This window comes from Rhinolophus hipposideros (genome assembly GCF_964194185.1).
Source record: "Rhinolophus hipposideros genome assembly, chromosome: 7".
Classification (NCBI taxonomy): domain Eukaryota; kingdom Metazoa; phylum Chordata; class Mammalia; order Chiroptera; family Rhinolophidae; genus Rhinolophus; species Rhinolophus hipposideros.
The window spans coordinates 97,788,770-97,810,626 of NC_138053.1; the positions used below are offsets into that span (position 1 = coordinate 97,788,770).

Here is a 21,857-nt window from a genome sequence, read left to right on the forward strand (position 1 = left end):
TCACCAGGACATGCCAAGGTCAAGCCCAGGGGTTCTAGCCACTCACCTTTCTTCCCCGCGATGGGGCAGAAGTGAGTGTTGCAGGCCAGTGAGGCTGCAGGCTTCTGGTGCACGAAGCAGCCCAAGGCTGGCCGGCCCCCCACCAGGCACTGCACAGACCTGGTCTGCACGCCACCTCCACAGCTGGCTGTGCACTGCAAAAAACACATGCATGAGTCACCCAGGGCTGCTGGGTTTTCGCGGTATCCCCGCCCCCAAACCCCTCAATGTGATCTCTCTATGATTGTGGGTGGCTGGCCAGATTCTGGATTAATCCCAAGTATGCACAGAGGGGAGAAGTGCCCAGAAGTCTAGAATGTTCTTGAGTCACCTATGGTCTGATGGACATCAGGAAATGGGCGCACATTTGGGGACACAGACCTGTTCCCTGGACTTTGTCCAGGCTGTGAGTCTGACATGAAGCAAACAGTGCCCTTCGTGGATGCCATCACCGAGCCACCCCTTCTGGTGCTCGTGACGAGCCAACTCCCACAGAGGCCAGATAACAGTAAGCCCCCTCAAGCCCCATGTTCATGGATGCTGGATGCCTGGAAGTGGGAACACCAGTCCTGGGTCCACTCTGCACGGCATCTGCTTCCTCTCAAGGGTGTTGCTGTCTGACGCCGAGGCCCCATGCTCTGAGGCGCGAGCACAGCAGAGCTGGGAACACGGTGGCACAGCCAGAGCACCTTCCATGAACTCATGGGGCGCACACACCATGGAACATGTGAGTGGGGACAGGTGAGGTCAAGCGCAGGCAAGAAAGAAATCGGGAGATAGGCGATCAGAGAGATGGAGAAACCCAGCACTGCAGCAATTAATCTGTCCAGAAGAAAAGCTACTCAGAGTCTCCACGAAGCTATGGGTTAAAAACTGCCAAGAATGTTTGCAGTTAAGGAGCGCCTGCAGGAAGATGGGGTCAGGTGATATTTGGAACGTCCTGGGGCATTGGGTCAGCTAAGTGGTTGCTTTAAAAGGCAAGAATGAAGCTGGTCAACAGTAGGACACACATGACTCAGTCTGCTTACCAAAAGTCACAGGACAGTGTACCAGAACCCCATTCTGGCGCGTGAAGGCCCAGCCTGGGGCTGGTTTTCCACAGCCCAAAGCAGCCTGCGAGGAAGCAGCCAGCTGCTTTCCTACCTGCTTACTCGGGACCTGCTGAAACGGCAGCCCTGCAAAGTGCTCTGTAAATGCCATGGGAGCAGGGACTATAAACAAAACAAAACAAAACAAACAAAACAAAACAAAACCTAAAGGGAGCCACTTTAGAATGGAGATGGAGCTGTCATCCCAGAGGAACTGCCGTGCACGTCTTACGCCTCCCATCTCTGGAATATTAAGACAGAGCAAAATAACCTCAGGGCTGGCCAAAAGCAACATTGTGCCTGGAGAACTATTTGCAAAGATCACAAGAAAACAGACATTAGGACTCCTGGACTGATGACTACCGGCCTGAAATGATAAGCATTAACGAACATCTCTAGGTTACGTTGTGGCTAGAAGTGTCTTCCTTCTGTGGATGCGCTCGCTGTCCTTGTGTTTGTCATAAACAGCATTGCCTTTGTCTCCTGATCCAACACTAGTTGGGCTTCTGCCTGATTCGATGTGTCCCGAAGCCATTCTTACTGATCTCGATAAATGCTTGCAGCTTCTCTTGTTGAAAGGCCTTTAGTTTTAGGTGAGCAGGACTCAGATAGAGCGAGCAGGGCCCCCTGGTCGGCTCCAGGTCTCGTCGGTCACGTCCACCCCTGTGCACTGTTTCAGAGCCTCTGTCAGCTCACACCGCAGGACGGTAGTTCACAGGTCTCTCGGTCACATCCACCCCTGTAGGTGTCGACAAGGCCTCCACCTCATGAGCCGGATTCCTTCATAGTCAGCAGTTGGGGCAGAATTCCGTTCTTGATAACGGTATTATGCCTCAATTAGAAATCCGGAGACCTGGCCACCGTTTGTCATCACGTAAACAGTGCCCAAAGAATTAATGCATGGTTTGGTTCTTTTTGTCATGAATTCACTTATTCACAAATAGAAATCCCTCGCCACCCATGGCACTGAATACTGAATGGTGAGCACAGGCAGCCCGCCCCCTCCTTCTCAGGGCACGTCCCGGCACTCAGCAGGGCACAGCCGGAATCTGTCCACGGCGCCGACTCCCTGCGCCCCCGCCTCCCCCAGAATCTACCCCAGGCTCTGCAGTCCCCACTTTTCTTCCCAGGAAGAAAAACACACATGCGAGCTGTTCATCAATATCACGGATATAATGGCTGAAAACTCAGCACTGGTGTTCGGAATTCATATTCCAGTATGTCAACCGAGTCTGCGGTTTGGAAGCAGACGGATCCTAAGAAGCACCTGGAGCCCTTGGCAATGGAGCAGCCTCCTGGGGTGGAGACACGGAGGGGGTGGGAGGACAGTAGGTGTGGGGACAAGTCACAGGTCCGGCACCTTTGGGGAAATGGCACTCAGTGAGAAGGGACACGAGAACCTGGACGTGTAAGTCACACGTGTGGCTTCTTCCTCAGCGTCATGGGATTAACCTGAGCACCTCAGGTAACCTGTGCTCCTGACAGCAGGACAGAGGACGCCAGCATGCTGTGTGGTGACGGTGGCCTGCACTTCTAGCTGGTCAGTGGCTTATGGCCAGTGGCAATGGCCCAGACCTCCTTCCTGTTGGCTTCCCCTCCAGAGCAGCGGTTCTCGCACGTGTGTGCATCACACCAGGGCGTCATAACGAGCGCTGGGACCATGCCCAGACCTTGAGCCTCAGCAGGTCTGGAGCACAGGAACCTGCATTTCCAACAGTGCTGCGGGTCGGGCCAGAGCGCTGATGCTCAGAACTGTACCGCACATGCCCTTTCCTTTCCTTCTCTTTCCAGAACTCACTTCAGTCACACTTAATCTAGCAAAGTGGTGCCTAGCTCCAATATTTGTGATGACTGCGGGCATTTAAACAAGGCATCTTATAAAGGGACTGGAACTTTTCCCATGTTTGCCTCGGGGGTCATTTTGTCCTTCAGTCGGACACAAAGGCCAACAGATGTCCCCACTTCAGCCATTCCCAGACCAATGAGTGTGTGAACCACTGGTCTCTAAGCCCAAGTGACTCACATGATTTAAATCAGTCCTAGCAAGCGACAAACCGGTAAATGTGATGATACGCAAAGCCATTTAAATCAATAGAAACCCTGCAGATCAAATAATGGAAACCGGGGTCTTTAAACTGCTACAAGAATAAACCTGTCTGGGGGCAAAGTTCAGCCAGTCTTTGGCCATTCATTACAGCCTGACAACTTCCCACAGTCTCTGTGGGAGAGAGTGCTCACGGCAGACACAGCCCTTTGACTTATGAACCCCAAAAGTTAAATTCTCACAGTATAACAGATGGGTCACAACGGATAAAAGCTTCAGGCAGCGTTATTACAAAAACCACTTATTAGACAAATGGATTATTCGGTGTGGTGAAAGCTACTGCAGATATATTTTAGGTGTTATGCTTTTTTTCTAAATACTGATAACCCATTTTCCTCTTTGTAAATGTGCCTGGAGTCTCTGAATTCAGCAGAGTGGGGTGAACGCTAGCCTGGCAGCTACGAAACAGCTCAACTCAGCTTCTTAGGTCGCCTATGTGTCATCTCGCTGGAAACACTGCACTCGGAAGAAAACCGAATCGAAAAGTTCACATCTATTGATACTTTTTGTCAACTTAAAATAGGACATGCTTGAAAAGGATATAATTAAAATGTCCTCGCTCCAATAAGTTAAATTAAAGGACTTCTAAGTTGAATACCTTTTAAAGAGGGGTTCATACATTCCTAAATGAAGCAGCTACATTGGGTTTGCAGACAACCGGAACCAAAGTGGAGCTGGGACCTCAGCCAAGGGTCTGTGGGAGGTGTCCGTCTTCCTGTCCAGGGACCGAGGGTCCTTCTGCAGAACTCAGACAACGGGACCAGGAGCGAGTCGAGGCACCAGAGGAATGGCGGCAGCAGGGCTGGGACGTCATGGGTTTTTCAAGATGCTGGCTGATAAGTAGCCAACCCCAGGCTCACAGAGACACAGCTAGGGCTCCAACAGAATGAGGTGGGGAGATCGTTTAGAGGGTGTTTTAAACTAATTTTATTCTAGTGAAAGTTTAGCTAATACTGAAAAAGATTCCATAATGAAATTGGTTCTGATACATATTTCTGTTTGTTTCCTGTGGGCTTAAAGGTAATGATGACGTGTAATTGTTGCTCTGTCACAGTTGTTGACATGTTTCCCCGTCAGGGCTGGGCTTATGCGACAGGACTGCTGACTCATGGTGTGGTGGCCTCTTGAGGATGGCTGAAAGCAGACCAAGGGCGATCCTGGCCAGCAGAGCCAAGAGTGGAAGGGCCAGCAGCCTCTCACCTCGGTGGTCCCTGGCATCAGGGGACTGCATCTCCCCTGCAAGCCCCATGTTTCCCTACTAGAGAAGGCCAGTGGTGACATGGTATTGTCACGTTCAGCTCCTACTGTCCACCTGTCCTTGTAGCCCAGGGCTGGCCTATGAGGAATATGAAGTGAAATAAATCACAGCTCTTACATCCTAGAGCCCACCTTCTGGGGGCTGGGAAGAAACACAATGGGACCAGGACACAAATAACCACCAGTATGAGTCCTTTGGGGCTGCAGTGACAAACGGCCACAAACGGGGTGGCTTGAAATGACAGAAACAAGTCTCACAGTTCAGGAGGCCAGAAGTCTGAAATCAAGGTAACCCGCAGAGTAGCTCCATGTGGGGGTCCGAGGGAGGGTCTCATCATGCATTTCTCAGAGGCTGGCCCTGCTGGCGACCGCGGCACCGTGCTGCTTCTCTCCCAGCTCTGCTTGCTGCATGTGGCCTGTACCCAGCATGAGTCTGTCCTCACACGGCCTCATAAAGACTCCAGTCACGGGGTTTAGGGTCCACTATAACCCATGGTGGCCTCATCTTAGCTGACTCCATCTGCAAAGGCCCTTTTTCTGATTAAAGTCACATTCTGAGACTCTGGGTGGATATGAGTTTTGGGGACACGGTTTAGTGCAGGACATCGTCCGTGAGCATGGTGGGGTGCCCCTCCTGAGAGGAATCGTGCAGCAGCACGTTGGAGAGGAGCTCAGGAAAGGGACATTGCATCTGGACAGATTAAAGATGGGCTATGACGCATGGATGGGGTCCTCCAGGTAGAGACAGGCTCACGCTGGGAGGACGTGGAAACATGTGAGGAGGGATTCAGGTGGTGGGAGAGCCGGTCAGTCAGGGGCCCCTGGTCCAGTCTGGCTAGGCACGTGCGGTTACACTGGGTCCCTCAGCTCAGCCTTCCAGTCGCTTCTCATGCCTGGACCCTGGCTGGCGTGCTCAGCAAGTACCTGCCCCTCATGAACACTGATTCCCAGTGCTGGACACTGATGTCCTTTCCAGGACAGGTGGTCAGACAAGTGCCATCTTGTCTATGGAGTGGACTGCCCAGTGGCAGGTCAACAGCAGCAATTCTAAATCCTTAACATCAACTTATACACATCAAACTGAGTTACTGGTTACTGTGGGGTGGCGACACAGCAGCCTGCCTGGGACGACCCTTAGTGAGCTTGTCCGGCTGCATGCCCCACCTTCTCGGGAGCTCTCCACCCCCACCAGATGAGGCACACACACTCGGAGAACATCCTCCATGACCAGGCGCGTGAGTGCATGCACGCAGACACACACACACACACACACACACACACACACACACACACACACGGCTGACGCGCCCCAGCCACATGACATGGGTGTCTGTTTCGAATTCAGTCATGGGCAAGCAAGGAGGAAGCATGTGGTTGGTAAGTCAGAATTTCTTTTGGACTTTAAAGATGATGCCATGACACATGGGTCTCTCAACAGAGCACACAACATCGATGGCTGATGGAAACAAAAACCTGAGAGAGGTGTGTGCTGGGAGAGGAACGATTTCTCAGTAAGGACAAGAGTGACTTCTCTAAGCCACTTATTGCATTTGTATTTCCTTTAAACTCGCACATTCAGCAAACATCCCTGATACTGACCATGGGCTAGGTGTCCTGGTGGGCATGGGGGGGCATGTATATAGAAAAAATATGTATATACACGTATATATGTGCACATATGCAAATATGTAGAAGATACATGCAAATACTTTGCATAAACCTGCCACAAAGCAATGCCTGGGTGAACACCAGTCCTGGTGGTTATTTTGTGACCACATCGGCTTTCTCATAGCTCATGTTCAAGTGGCCAGACCTTGACCTCTGAGGCTCGCCACCAGAGCATGATTCCGGCACAAGAGGGGTGTCCACTCCAGAGTCTGTTTTCTGTCCATGCTTCGTTTTAGCACAAGATGCCAGGGCCTCCCCCTCAGTGAGCTTGGGGTTCACGGCATGATGCCTGGGAGGGTACCCCCACTCTCCATGGGCTAGGCTGGTTATGCTGAGAGCTCAGAGCCACCGCCACCCCATGGCAGTGCAAGCTCCCAGGAAAGGTTTGGCACGAAGAGTGAGTGAGTGAGTGAGTGGACGAAAGGCTGGCTAGGACATGAGTCTGACTAGGGAGGGAATCTGTGGGCGAGGAGGGCAGTCCCAGAGGCTGCCGACTAGTAGTCCTACAGCACCAAGCACTGAGCAGACTTTTTAGGAAGTTTTCTGCAGGAGAGACAAAGACCCAGGAAAGTTCCTTTGGAAGGGACAGTGGACAGACACCAACCCAGTGCTCTCTGGGATCAGCTGCGGGCATCACGGAAGGCCCCACAAGGACCTTTTGTGATGGGGCAGTTTGGTGGCTCCATGCGCCTGTGTATCTTATTAATTTAGGATTTGGCTTTGGGCATGTGGGAGCCAGTGTTACCTGACAGTTAGGACACCCTGGCCAAGAACCAAGGTGCTTATGAGGCAGGAAGCAGAGCACGTGGCAGCGCACACCATCATTTTCATTTGCTTCTTAAAAGCCAATGTTCTGTCCATGTGCCCATGATAACTCTGGGCTCCAACCTAGTCTGTGTCCTACTGCCCAGAGTGGGGGTGGGACACAGCCGGGCGTCCTCAGGGCCAGGCTGAGCTGGCAGGACCACGTGGAGGAACAAAGGAGAAGACATGGCAATTATGGGCTGAAATCACATGATGCCTGTGGACCCCACTGCGCGGGCCCGCTTCTGCCTCTCCCTAGACTCACTGTGCCTCAGTTTCCTCATCTATGAAATGGGGGTGGTAATGTTTCCCTCCCTCATAGGGCTGCTGGAAGGATCCAGGAGTCAGGAGCAGTAGAATGCTTAGCACATGGCTGGGGCCTTGGGGGTGGGGGATCTCCGCAGGTGTCGGCCATTGTCACTGCCTTGATTCCTGTGTATGGAACCTGGGAGTTTCTCTGGGACTTTCCAGGGAGAGAGTGCTAGGACCTCCCCACAGAGGGGTCACAGAGGCTGGTCGCCACCACACACTCCATTCCTCTTCCTGTGCTTTCAAGTCTTCAGAAAGAAGGAGACAATCAGAGATAGGACCTGTACGTGCAGAGCAGAAAAAGGCTGGCTCCCTGGCCGACAGATTAGAAAGCCAGAAAATGCTCCTCCCTTCCTTGGGGGCACTGATCAGGGCACACCCAAGCAGTGCCAGTGCTCAGGGTTTGGCCAGCAGGCATGGCTTAGGGACATGTCAGCCCCTCCTGGAGCCAGAGGAGTGAGGGTGCCACCCTGGGACAGGGCGGAATCAGAAACAAAGGGCGTAGGAGCAGAACCACAGACTAAGAGGACGGGGTTGGAGGAGGGCTGCACAGTGCGAGGGTGGCTGGACACCCAGGGGCAGAGACAGGGTGAGGGAGGAGGGTGGGTTAACATCAGGAATGGCAGAATTCTCCTTAGAGTCAAAGGAAGGGTGGAGGGAGGTAGGGATACCAAGGCCTGACAAAGCCTGCAGACCTCACTGGGCGGGGCTGCTCTACTGTCCAAGAGCCCCGGCAGGACGTGACAACTCCACGGTATCTCGGCTCCTATTCTCACTTAATTTGTGATTAACCTAATATAATCTCACAACCACCTACTCATTCCTCATATTCTATTTCCTCCCCTTTCATTCCTCTCCAGAGAATTCTGCCCAGCTTTTGCCAAAAACACCACATTTTCCTACACGTAATTGGGTGATGATTTAGAGCAAAGCACACGTGCCCTAAAAGATGTGGGAACGTGTGCAGATCACCCTCTTCGGAAAGCCACACGCACACCCAGGGATGTGGGCCCCCATACCCACTCAAAGAGAAGGTTGAGGGACGGGCTCAGTGGGGTTTATACGTTCACAGAAACCCCCCACCTGACCCAGCCGCCAAGGTCAGGAGCAAGGCCTTCCCCACCTACTCTTGTGAACACAAAGCCGCCCTACCTGAGACCAGGGCGAGGCAAACCAGCTGGCCCGCGGGGGCCCTGCAGCAGCAAACAGGGGGTGCTTGGGGCACGGGAACAGGGCACAGGTGCGTTCCAGCTCCAGATCAGGCTGTGGCAAGTGCCAGCACTTCTTGGAGGCCAGCTCCCGGTATTTCCCAGAAACGTACTTTTCAGCACATTTTAAGAACCTTGTCTGTGTTCCCCGTTCACATGTAACAGAGCACTGGAAATAAAAGAAAACAAAAGACGTGGGTGAAAAATACCTCTTCTGAGGTGCTGTCTCTTTTACAAAACCCTTGAGTCAAACTACCTCCTGATTCTATCAGCTCGAACATTTACACAAGTGTAAACATTCAATGGAATTTATTGGCATTTAAAGGCATTAAGGAATCTGTCATAAAAAGGAGAACCTGGAGGCCACGGTGGCCTAGCTTTGGGGGCACAAGTAGAGGCAGAGCAATCAGAAACCCTAAAAGGAGAAATTCCAAAGCTATCATTTCCCTGGGAAATAAAGACGCTGGGTTGTAACTGGCATTAGAATGCACTGCAATTTAACACATCAGACAGGAGCTGAACCTCAGAGCTGGGGGGAATGAAGACCACCTTTCTGCAGTGTGCAGCTGGCCCCTTAACCAGGGCAGGAGGACCAAACCCGGACAGGACTCAGCACGCCTTTTTCCCAGAAAACCCAGTGCTCCCCGTGAAGAGAGCGAGCACACACGGGGAGCAAACGCACTGCGGTATTCTCCACGCCTGAGCTATCGCTGCTGCTGGACACCCTGGCATGTGCAGAGGGGCCCTGGGTGAAGCAGCAGGCCAGGCAGAGGCCACAGCTGCAGGTAACGCGGAGAGGACATGGAAGGACACGGCACACCACTGTACAGAGGCTCAGGCTTTGGGGCATTGGGGAGAGAGGTCCCAGCGCCAGGCGTTGTGGGCTCACGTAGGAGTGGGTGATGCTGAGCCCGACAGGTGATTCCATCTCTTCTGCAGAGTCTGGAAGCCAGGTGACCACACCTGCCAGCGTTCTCCCATGCTCAGCTGTGGCTTACAGGTGTGCCTGTGTGTGTCCTGCTGCCAAGACGGAGACAGAGCTGGGAGACTCTGAGGCATGGCCTGAGAGAGAAGCCGGGCATTGTGTGTGAGTGTGTGTACGTGTGTGTGTGTGTGTGTGTGTGTGTGTGTGTGTGCGTGCTAAACATTCAGGGTAAGGACTTCCCATCTGGACACCACCCACAGATCACACAGCCCGAGTGACCATGGAAACGCCCCCTGGGAAATGCACAGAAAGAAATGTCTTTTCTAAAGACCTTGTGATTCAGTCCTAGGAGACCCTGGTATTCCTGTGGCTCAGGGGCCAGAACCTGGAGTTCCACCTTAGCCACTGCAGCCTTGCTTCAGTGAGTGACCTTGCTTTTACTTCTCAGTGGAAAGCCGAGACAGTGTCTCACCAGGGTTAGGCGCCCTGCATGGCACAGCTACCCATCTGTTGCCTCACTCCCGCCGCCATCCCAAACACTGTCATGCCAGGTGTGGGCTGGAGTGAGACGTCTGTCTGGCACGGAACGAGGGGCTTTCTTCCCATAGCTGCTGGGGAACTCAGACAGGCAGCCCTGGGATTTGGGAGGAGGGCTCTTAACACCCGTTCCCACGGGTTCCCGCTCGGTGGGGTGTTGCTGTCACTCTATGCTGCTGGCTTCCTGGTGTCCTTCTGGGGTTTACTGACACCTCCACCTCTGAGAAGATGCACACCGGGGTTAAGGGGCTTCTGACAGCCCCTGCACATGCACTGCGGGGGGGGGAGGGGAGGGTGGTGCTGGTGGTGGTGGCGGCAGCGCCGGCACAGGCTGTCCCCATGCCCCTCCCCTGTGGGAGGCTGTGCTGGGCAGAGCCGACAGCTGTCTGCACCCTCACTCACTCACGTGCTGTCTCAGCCTTCAGTTGGGCCAAAGGTAGTCACGGAACCTTTAACTCCAAACTCCTGTTACTGAGTGTTAGCCCAGCCAGCAGGGCCAGGATAGTCCCCAAATAGTACAGATAAGGGGGTTCGCCGGCCTTCAGCACACAGGGTCCCAGCAAACCCGACATGAGTGGCTTCTTCCCTAAACATAAGTGCTTCCATGGACACCAGTCTCTGGAAATGGGTCCCGAGTTTTCCAGGTAATGCGCCCTCCTCCTCTCTGTGCTGCATAAGCACTTCCTGGAAATCGCTTGCGTCAGTCCCCATGGCCCCACTGTCAGCGAGCTGCGTGCCCCCTACTCTCACACTTGCACCCCGTTCACCCACTCATCCTCGTCTCAACACCAGTGATGTCTTTGTGGATGTCACTGAGTGGGCTGCTCAAGGACATGACCTGGAAGCCTAAAGCCATATCTAGGGGTGGGGTGCCTGGAGAGACTGAACCCCACAGGGTGGGGGGCAGAGACTTATTGGAAAGGGGTGGAAAAGGAGAGGGGGGCAGTGAGAGCAGGTAAAGAGAGGCAGCCCTGTGGGAGGGCTGGTTGACCCCATTCTGTTTGGACCCCACACTCCTACCTGGGACCAGGCAGACACAAGCCACTGCAGCTTCTTGTGCTTGTGGCAGCGCTTAAGCAGACAGGCTTCGTGAGTCCTGGGCCTGGGCGCTGAGCTGCAGAGGACGTCGGGCAGCAGCTGGGCCCTGGTGGAGGGGCTGGTGCTCTTGCAGGCCACGGACCTCTTCCTCCACCCCTTCCCGCAGGTTCGCGAGCACTGCATAGGGACAGTGAGCATTGGCTCCCAGCAACGAATGGATCAGGCCTTGCTGGAGGTCCCAGGCCCAGCCGCGCTTCACAGGGGGGCCCAGCTGCCACCCCCCATATCAACCCTGCCCGAGTTACCTCTGCCCAGGGCCCAGTACTCCAAGTAGGTGGGCAGCTCTGGGGGAGGCAGGCCTGGCGGCTGGAGGGGACAGGCTGCGGGCACAGGCTGGCTGAGACCCGTTCAGATCGGTAGTGGGCTCGCCGTGAGCACTGGACCACTCGGCTCTGCGTGCCGCCACCGCACGTCCGGCTGCAGGCGCTCCAGTTCCCCACGGACCAGCTGGGAAGGGACAAAGAGACCTATAGTGAGGGATGGTGCCACCTTTCCAGGAGAGGGGCCGTGCCTGTCCGGGCCGTGGCTGGTATTACTTCCCATCTGCAGTCGACCTGCACATAATTATTTCAGTGGCCCCAGAGGTCTCCCCATGGCCCCAATGGCTTCTCAATGGCTTCTTCATTAGCTTTCCTGATTGTCATTCTTCCCCCTCCCTTGGAGTTCAGGGCCACCTTGGAAACAATGCCCTTCAATACAGTTTATCTGTCCTCCCTCTAACTTCTTTTTTTTTTTTTTTTTTTTTTTTTTTTTTTATTAATTAATTTATTTATTAGTTTCAGGTGTACAAAACAAGGTAATACTTAGACGTTCATCATTTATATCCCTCATACTGTGAACCCCCCTCCCCCCATCCACTATCCCTCCGACCTCTAACTTCTTTTTTAATGTACAACTTCATATACAAACATAAAGGCCCTCCTTGTCTCATGCACCCAACTTCAATAATTATCAACTTATGCCCCCAGCACTATAGCATTTTGAAGCACATTCCAGACCTGTGTATATTTTCAATATACACCTCTAAAAGATTAGGATTCTTTTTTTTTGCTTTTAACATAACCACAATACCATTATGACATCTAAAGAACTGACAATATCCCACAATATTACCATATATTCAATGTTTCATTTGCAATTGTGTCATAAATGTCATAGTTTAATCTGCTTGTTTGAATCAGGATCCAAATGAAGCCCAGAGTCTGCAATTTGTTTATGTCTTTCCTCTCTTTTAGTCTATAGGTTCGTCCTTAATCTCATTTATTTTTCTATTCATTTTATTTTTTACAGAAACTGGATTGATCACTTTACTCAGTCTCCATAGCTTTCTTTTTCTTTTTTTCTGGTTAGAGGATTTTGCAAATTACATCTGTATGGTATCTCTTAACATATCCCTCTGTCCTCTGCACGTCCTACAATTTCTAGTTGGGTCTAGAGGCTTGACAGATTTAGGATGTGTATATATACACATATATATAAGTATATGTGTATAAGATACATACACACATACATACTTATATATATGTGTATATATACACACACACCCGTGCACCCTTGGGCTTTGGGGCCATCCGCTTTCCCCATGGGGAACCCCCATGGTCACACTTGGGCAAAGGAGCCAAAGCAGCAGTGGGGTACTCGGTCAAGGGCTTGTGGGTGCCTCTAAGAGACACGGTGTCAAGGGAGAGGCTTTGTGAGGACTAAAGTGCCCCCGAGTTACAGAGAGAACCACAACAGGAAAAACAGAAACTACCCAGAGAAACCACTGTAATGAGTCCCTCACATGTGCTTCTGTTCACTCTCTATTTAAATACAGACATACATACATACTACAAACATACATACATAATACACAACACACATGATACACACATAATACACACATAATACATACATGTATAATACATGCATAACACACACAATACATAAACATACACACATACCTACACACATAATGTATGCATAATACATACACAACACATACATAACACAGATAGCACATACATAATACACACAATACATACACAATACATACATACATAATACATAATATATGTATGTATAATACATGCATAATACATACATAATACACGCACACAATGCATGCATGCATAACATACAGATACACAATACATGCATGCATAATACATACATAATACAACATACATGCATGATACACACACCATACATACATAACACATGCATAATACATAATACACAATACACAACACAATACATACACACATACACACACAATTCATACATAATACATACACACATACACGATGCATATGTAATACATGCATGCATAATACATGCATGCATGCATACTTACATAATACATAATACATACATAATACCCACAGATACATACACACATACATACATGCATACATGCATACTATGTATTTTTAAACACCATTGTGGGCAGACAGTATATGCGACTTTTAAATCCAGCCTTTGGGGAAGTCAGTGTGTACGACCAGCATGTGTCTTACACTGCAGAGCCTCTGGGCACTACTTTCAGTCTCTAACACCTCATAGTGTGGACCAAGATAGATGCACATCTAAATAAGCATCACAGGCAGGAAGGGAAGTGTTCCTGCTCCAGGGGAGCTGCAAACATCCCGGGGCTGTCACTTCTATGTGCACTGCCCTGCCCGGATTTCTGAGCAAAATGGTCCATGTCTTTCCTCAAGTTCTCAAAAGGGTCTGATTCTCAGAGCCAATTTTCAGGTTCTTGTGAAAGTTCTCAGGATAATTTAGTGGTGGAAGGAGAGGGAAACTGATGACAACTCCCAAATGGGACACAGAAATGACCTCACCCCAGCACAGCGGGGAAGCCCTGTCACATACCCGTGGCACCTCACTTTTGTTTGCAGAAGTTTTGAACCATTTTATGCCAAGGTTACTCCTGAACTGACTCTACTGTGTTTCTAAGAAAATTATTTAAAACAACAACAACAACAACAACAACAACAACAACAACAACAACAAAATACTGTAATGGATAGTTTTATTCACATGAAAAAACAAATTATGTTGGGTCCTTTCAGTATCAACTGTGGAAATTCTTCCATTTTTCACTGTGAATAAAATCACTCCTTTTTGTTTCACATTAAACTGTAAATTTTGGATCCTCATTGTGAAACTGTGCCTCCTCATGGCTGTGATGCTTCTACACTTGGAACCTCTTGCTTGCTTCCTGTTGTTTTGATGTTTTCTCTCATTCCTTGCATTTACTCTCTCAGCCGTATAGCCATATGAATTATCATTGGGCTGTCCACGCCAGGGTTGCAAAGGTACCTTGGCTGTGCATAGGCTCTTCAACCCCCTCTGTCTCCACCATTTTAAGCTGTTCCAACTGGGTTGATCCAGTCTCTTCCCTTCTCTTAATTGCATCCATTAAGAAATCGTCCTGAACAAAGGTCATTCACAAGGCATCTGGAAACGCCAGTGTCTGTTTTGTTTCACGGGCAGAGCTCTGGGGAAATGTCTTGATTTCAGCTCATGAGTCAAAATGCACACAAGCTTCCGTGCTGTCCGAGCATTCTGTGAGCTTCTGCAAGGTGTGCTCCATAGCTGACCAGGGGCCATATCTGTCCCGCTTTGTTCTGTTTCCCTATGTCTGCCAATTGGAACAAAGCAGACAGCTGGAATTACGCACCTCAGGAAGCCTCTGCCACCCAGCCATCCTCTGGGTTTTCTGGAGGAGGGTGCCCTCACAGCCACTCTTGTAGGGAGGGCTCTCAGTGCTGCCCCAAAGTGGATAGCATGTACGGCTGTCGCTCAACACTTTAGGCAGGATTTTCTGGCACCATTTATTCATGATTCAATATCCCTAATTGCCAGTCATTATTATTTCTCAATAAACAGCTTTCCCCTCCCCATTACAAAAAATAACATTTTGGTTTTGGTTATTTAAAGTTTCCTTTGAAAATACACATTTCCAACAAGGGTATTTGGATTTAGTAAAACACCTTGTCATGAAACGCCACCCAGGCAGCCATACACCACAACTACCATTCAGACTCAGAGGCCACCTGCCCTGGGCACAGACCAGAGCCAGCTGCTGACCTGAGCGCCGAGCAGAGCCATCCCGGGGCTGTCACAGACTTAGCATCAGTGAGTCTCCTAGAGAGCGAATAACTGGCAGCTTCATTCGAGAATTTAGTTTCCGTTTTATTTTTCTGCTTAATCTCTTTGAGTTTTGAGACTGAGTGTGCCCCGTTCTATTTCGGAATAACTTGACCTGCTGGGAGGTAGTCTCTCATGACTCATGACATGAAATGATGACGCGGCAGAACCCATGTCGCAGCATGACCCTACAAGAAGGTACGATAAACATCAGGCGCTTGCGGCTGGACTTAGCTCAGGAGCGGTGCATTCTGGGCACAGTGAGGGACGGGGTTAAATACAGCTTAGGGACATGTCCTCGCTCCCCACCAGCAGGCCTGTGCACACGTGACTTCACATGGTGGTGTACCCATCACGGCTGTAGGTAGGCTATTGTTAATCAAAGCGTCCACTTTCATGTTCCTAAGTGATCTTTACAAACCTCTGCAACTGTGATCACGGTCACTCACGCACCCACATCCGTGGCCCGGGGGTGAAGGCGGCCGCCGCCGTGGTCTGACAGCACCCGACTGTGTGAGGTTTGAAGACAGAGAACCTTTTCTACCTGGGACACTACAGCACCTTCACACACGTACGCAGTTTGAGACCTTCTGCCCTTTTCTTCTAAATGAAATGTTTTAAAGACAACAGGACACATTCAACAATAAACAGATGCTACTTTGAAAAATCTGCTTTTTCCACTGGGAAATAATAAGAGCGCCGGCAGAATGATAAGCTGAAAGCACAGCGGTCAAGGTCAGAGAAGCTGGGAGGACAGGGAAGGAGAGAAACTGCTTTCTGAGCCTGTCTGAGCGTTGGCCATAGGCCCCAAGCTCATCTTCCCTATCTTCTGATTTGGAATTTATTTATTGGTCTGTGTCAGAGGATGTTTCATCAGTGTCAAGTGATGCCAGCTAGACTCCAGGCAAGTCCAGAGGCAGAAGCTCAGCTCTGAAAGAGCCAGTGATCTTGGGAGCTGAATGAGTAAGAGAATGGTGTCAGTGTAGCCAGATTCGCTGGATAAACAGATGAACGCTACTCACTCTTGTGCTGTGCCTTCTGGAGCAACACACTTAGTCTCCAAACCCATCAAAAGGTCACTAACAAGTGCATTGGAAAGGATAGAATCTTTCTTCTTCATCTCTGTCTCCTCCTTTCCTGTCAGTTGTATCTTGGAAAAGTGCCTCTTAGACTTTTAAGCAGAATGTGACTCTTCATTGATACAATAAATACATATTTGAAAACTCAAAAAACCACAAAACACAACAGACACGATCCCAGCATGCCAAACACTCAGTCTCATTCATTCTCTCTACCACAGTCTGTTAACAGGGTATTCTGGACACTGTCTGGGTAGATCAGAACCCTTCCAATGTCTTCCAGAGGCTTCTTTCTAGGGCCAATGCCAGGGACTGGCCCCAAATTTCCCCTCCGAACTGAGAGTCCATTACTGACTACTGGTTGGCAAGGACAGGGGCCAGGCTTCCGAAAACAGGGACCTGGGTGGGGACAGCAGACCTTTGTCATCAGCACTTGGAAGCTACAACCTGACAGTTACTTCTTCTGTTCGGCTTCAAAAGTCACACCCCTCCCTGGACGTGTAAAACCGAAGGGGAGATTTGTAATGAGCCAGACAGAGGCACTGAGGTGTTTTTCACCTTCAAATGCAGCATTTTTTCTCTGAATCACACAACAAAGTGATGGACATCAAAAGTTCCCTCCAAAGGAAACACTACGGGTGTTAATTTTATAGATGGCGAGAAGCCAAAGTATGCACATTTTTACTATTCGGGGGCCACGTGCTATTAACCAGAATTACCTGTCGCACTATCCCGTCCTCAGGTGTTATCTTCAGAAGAATCAGTAAGATCTACAGAGCTTTTGTTTACATGTGGAACAAGGAAAAATGGAATTATGAGGGACACGGAGACCATAGAAACTGACATCCCTGTCCCACACAGCCTCACCAATTCCGTTTCAGCAAAACTCCTTCTTCTGAAGGCGTTTCTCTCCGCAGACCACTGACGGTGCTTGCAGCCCATTAACTCAAACCAAAAACCAGCTCATAAAAGGTGAAGGGGAAATCATTAGATTCAAAGGACAATGAGGTTCTTCTCTGGGAGGCTGCACTGCTACCCAGTTTCCGTGGAAAATCGGGGAAAAGAGGCTGAGTTGTTAGAGCTGGGAAGGACTTCGGAGATGATGGACTTCAGCATTTACCTTACGTTTGGGCAACTGAGGCACAAGAAGCCAGTGCAGGACAGGCACAGAGGCAGCAGAAGATGCAAACAGGAGGGGCCAGGGGCCAGGGGTCAGTGCCGACCTCAGTGTTCACCCCTACTCAGCTGGGAAGAATGAGTGTCTTGTCTTTTCCATCCTCAAACTCCAACGTGGGGAGGATGACTCCTTCGTGCTTCTGTTCCACAGACATTCAACATCCATGGAGCCACCTGTTTCTATCACAAGCACTGTTGCTATGCAGTAGAAAAATACTGGGTGGTGACTGCATACAGCAGAGCAATTAAAAATCCTGACCAGATTGCAACTGAAATTCAGTACTGCCTGAACAGCAGGTACCTCCCTCCACTTGACGAGGTGCCCAAGGATAGTGCAGAGGGGCTGAAACGACCCTGGTCTATCTGCCTGTGACCCAGCAGGACCTAAGGCAATGCTGCCCAAATTGCAGCTGCTGGTGGGGCTCTCACACACCTAGCATTCCTGGTCTCTCCTCCATTCTGCAGGAATCGCAAATCTGGGGTGGGGCTCAGGATTACCAGGCTTGGGAACATCCTGCTCTTTAGGGCAGTCCCAGGCACTGCACCTGCAGATGGGCATTGCCTTCCCTCCCCTAAGAGGAAAGTTGTAGTGATGTTACTTTGTCACTATTGTGATAGTTAACTAGATAGTGCCAATAAAACTTGGGGGTGGGGCGCCTGGGGAATAGGTTCTTCTGGGGGAAGGGAGATACCTTGATTTCCTGTCACTGGGGCATCAGACAAGCCCTCTCAGGGTCCTCGGTGGACCAGCTGTCCTGGTTTTTGAGAGTATGCTCTGGCGCAGTTCCTGGCTGCGGATCCAGCAACTGGCTTTCTGGGAGTGCAAACTCATGCAGGCTTACGCCCCCCTCCCAAAGGAAGTCCATCCCAGAACCAAAGTGGCCAAGGAGCTGGGACAGACCATAGCTGCTTCCTGTATACTGCCCTGTCCAGCCTTGAAATGAAGAGCTCTGAGAAGTAAAGGTAACCATGCCCAATACTGATGACACCCTTCTAAGCCCTCCAGTCAGCCAGCTGGAGAGCTGGGGAGACATGCCTACCCGGTGATGGCTCCAAGGTACAAGGTCTTGGTCAACTCACATTTTGCTTGGACACTGAAGGTTGTGATGGAGGAATTCATGCCTGGGGACATCTTTTGGGTACAAAAATCCCTCTTATACATAAACACCCTGCCACCAAGCAGGCAGGTGGTTTTCTACTGGGCAGGACCAAAGTAATGTCCTCCACGGGGCTCTGCAGTTGTCTGACCTCAGGAGGAGAAAGCAGAGGGACAGTCCTGGGTCGGTTTCTGTCCTGGGATCCTCCACCTCTGTTCTGCTCCTCTCTGGACACCACTTTCACTGCTCCCACCTCAGGAGCAGCTCTCCTTGTTACTCATCTGAGCTGACTGTTAAGGCTCAAGGGGCTGCCCCATTTTCTTGGTGAAACCACCGGCCGCTGCCCACACCATGCTGAGCGCCGGGGGAGGGCCACTCCTTCCCACGACTTTCCACATCCTTTTGCTGCCCCCGGGGACACACAGGAGCACTTGGGACACGCCGAGCCCGCGTCCTCCCCTGCTTCTGCCAGCTTAATCTGGAATTATGTGATGGAAGTAAGTTGGTGTAGCCTGATGCAATGTGAGCAAGACAAATGAAGACAGCTCATTGCTATGAAAACGAAGCTGAATCTCTGGGGTGACTCAGTGCAGGCCAGTCATTACACAGAACTGCTGTTGGCTCAGGCGTGGCTGAGGCCAATGGAAAATATAGAGAAAAAATTAGAAAGTAAAAATAATTTTGCCCTTGGATGAATGGGACCGGTTTCGCCCTTCTTGAAAGAAACTCATACTGGACATCATAAGTGTTGGGCATATTTAATACAAATAATCAACTGAGGTCTTTATTAGGCAAATCCCTATCAAAATAAGCCTTGGCCATAACTGAAACAATTAGCAAATGGAGGCATACGTATGCATTTTAAGTGAAAATAAAGATTCAAAGTGTGTGTGTGTGTGTGTGCGCGCGTGTGTGCGCGCGTGCCTATGTATATTTAAATGTTTTCCCCTTAATCTACTTTTTGTCTCAGTAGATTGAAGAAGAGCTTTACTTCCACCTGGTGAGAACACCCAAGTTCTCGCCGTTAAGATCCTCACCTGTGTAACCCAGCTCACAGAGCATCTCTGTCTGTCTGTGATGGAAGCACGAGCCAACAGTTCCCGTCTTCACCCTGCTGCCCTGCGTGGCCATTGCAGGCAGTGGCACCCGCGCTTCCCTCCCCAGCCCTTCCTACATCTCAGCAAATCCTACCTCCTGATTGTCCAACAAAGCTGCGTCCCTGCACGTCGGGCTGAATCCAGGTCTACGGCGATTCATTTTACATGTCAGCTTGACTGGGCCACGGCACCTGGCTATTTGCTCGGACATTATTCTAGATGTGCCTGTGAAGGTTCTTTTGCAGAAGTGGTTAACATTTACCTCAGCAGACTCTGTGTAAAGTGGATGGCCCTCCATAGTGTGGGTGCGCCTTGTCCAATCAGTTGCAGGGCTTAATAGAAAAAAACCTGACCTTCCCAGAAGAAGAGGGGATTCTGCTAGCCAACGGCCTTTGGATTTGAACGACAGAATCGACTCTTCCCTGGGTCTCCAGGCTGCTGACTCACCCACATATTTGGGACTTGTCAGCCTCGATAACTCCATGAGCCAGTTCCTTGAAATCTCTGTCCACACACACACACACACACACAGACACGCAGACAAGCACACTGGAAATTCATGAGGAGGAAGGATACCAAGATGCTGCATGTTCTCAGGACGTGGGGACCACTGCTGAAATGCTTAGACTCCCCCTCCACCCTTGAAATGCTTAGAAAGGCAAACAGAAAGCCAATGAGAAGAGTCAGCGACAGCAAGCCAAGGAGTTTAGTATCTCCGGGACATGGGCTCGAAGGACAGAGCACTTAAAGAGACTGGTCCTAGAGGATCCTGGATGCCATGCAATAGGATTTGGGTTGCAAGCTAGTGACAGTAAAGAGGCATGGACAGCTTGACATAGAGGAGTGTGTATGTCGGGTCTGTATTTTAGGAAGGCCATGGCTTTTGCAGAATGGATAGAGACAGGGAGCTAGACTGGTGGCGGGAAAGTCAGCCAGAGGCTCCTGAGGTTGCAAGGATGAGAGGCGGTAGCCTGGCTGTGGCTGTGGAGGTGAGTTTGTCCCAGCAGAGGTGGCGGTTCTGTCTGTCTGTCTGTCTACGAAACCCGTGTTTCACAATTTGGCATCTGATCAGTGCCTTCGTGACTCTCACAGGTCTGAGCACATGCAAAATGCTGAGTACTTGTTGACGAACTGACAATAAATATCACTACTCTCACGTCACAGATCCGGAGGTGTGTTACTAGCTAAACATAGTAACAGCCTTAAAACGTTCCTAAGGGTTTGCCCTAATGAATCTGTGTTTGAGGGGGTTTGCTTTTGTCTGTGGATATTCACAAGATTATAACCATGTGCCAATGTGACTCCACATCAGAGTGTTTTGTGAAACTCTGCTCTGGACCATCCATGGTCCCGGCTTGAAGATGTCCCAGGGATGCCTTTCCTGGGTCTGACCTAGAGTAGGGGGTGTGGGGTGGGGTGGAGAGGGGTCACTGCAGGCAGGGTTCCCGGGTTCCAATTGTGGCTCCACCTCCCCCCACTGTATGACCTTTGGGAAACCACTGAATGTCGCCTCTACTTCCTCATCTGCAAAGCCCAGGTGACCACAGTCCCTGCTCCACACGGTGTTGGGAAGAGGGGTGGTTACTGCAGAATGAGTGCTGTTGAAGGGTTGGCCACGTGTCTCATTATGTAACTCCTCCATCTCATCCTCCTCCTTCCCCCTCCCCTCTACTCCTCAACCATCACCTGGGAAGTGAGGTCACTCGCGTACAGTCCACGTGACTCCATCAACTCAGCCCCTCAGTCTGTCTACCCAACATACAAGCAGAGAAAATGCCATGCTTCCCACTGCAATAACCTTATTTTATATGTACTTTTTGAAAATCAATGAAAAGCTGATAAAGACATGACTAGTAAATATGAATTTTTAAAAAGCAGAAAAGCAAAAATATATGTCACATGTCCATTAAAAAGCAGAAAAGCAAAAAAAAAAAATATATCACATGTCCATTTATTTTGTTGTATTACCTCTAAGTGATGGGTAAAAAAAAATGTGATAAAGGGATCCTGATGTTGAAAGTAAGCAGTTTTAGACCATTCACTCTTAGAATTACTGAGAAATTTTAGAACTGGGTCCAAGAATGGGGGTGGAGGGAGGGAGGCAGGACTATGGGAAAAAATGCCCCTGAGGAAAGCTAACTGACTGCATTTATTTCTATCTAAAGCAAGGAAAGGAATGCTATCTCAGTTATGGTAAAGTCAATTAGAGATGTTGGAAAGGCCTGGACAGGGGT

At 50.2% G+C, this 21,857-nt stretch overlaps 1 protein-coding gene across 2 annotated transcripts in view; it reads right to left on the reverse strand.

Annotated features, from left to right (window-relative positions):
* Positions 1-21,857, reverse strand: part of ADAMTS16 (ADAM metallopeptidase with thrombospondin type 1 motif 16) — a 131,924-nt gene that overhangs the window by 1,941 nt on the left and 108,126 nt on the right. For both annotated transcript variants that reach the window (XM_081053279.1, XM_081053280.1), the window contains 4 exons: positions 11,283-11,484; positions 10,960-11,154; positions 8,422-8,646; positions 47-194 (listed from right to left, as the gene is read on the reverse strand). In XM_081053279.1, coding sequence (XP_080909405.1) covers positions 47-194; positions 8,422-8,646; positions 10,960-11,154; positions 11,283-11,484 — 770 coding nt within the window. The remainder of the gene's footprint in view (positions 1-46; positions 195-8,421; positions 8,647-10,959; positions 11,155-11,282; positions 11,485-21,857) is intronic.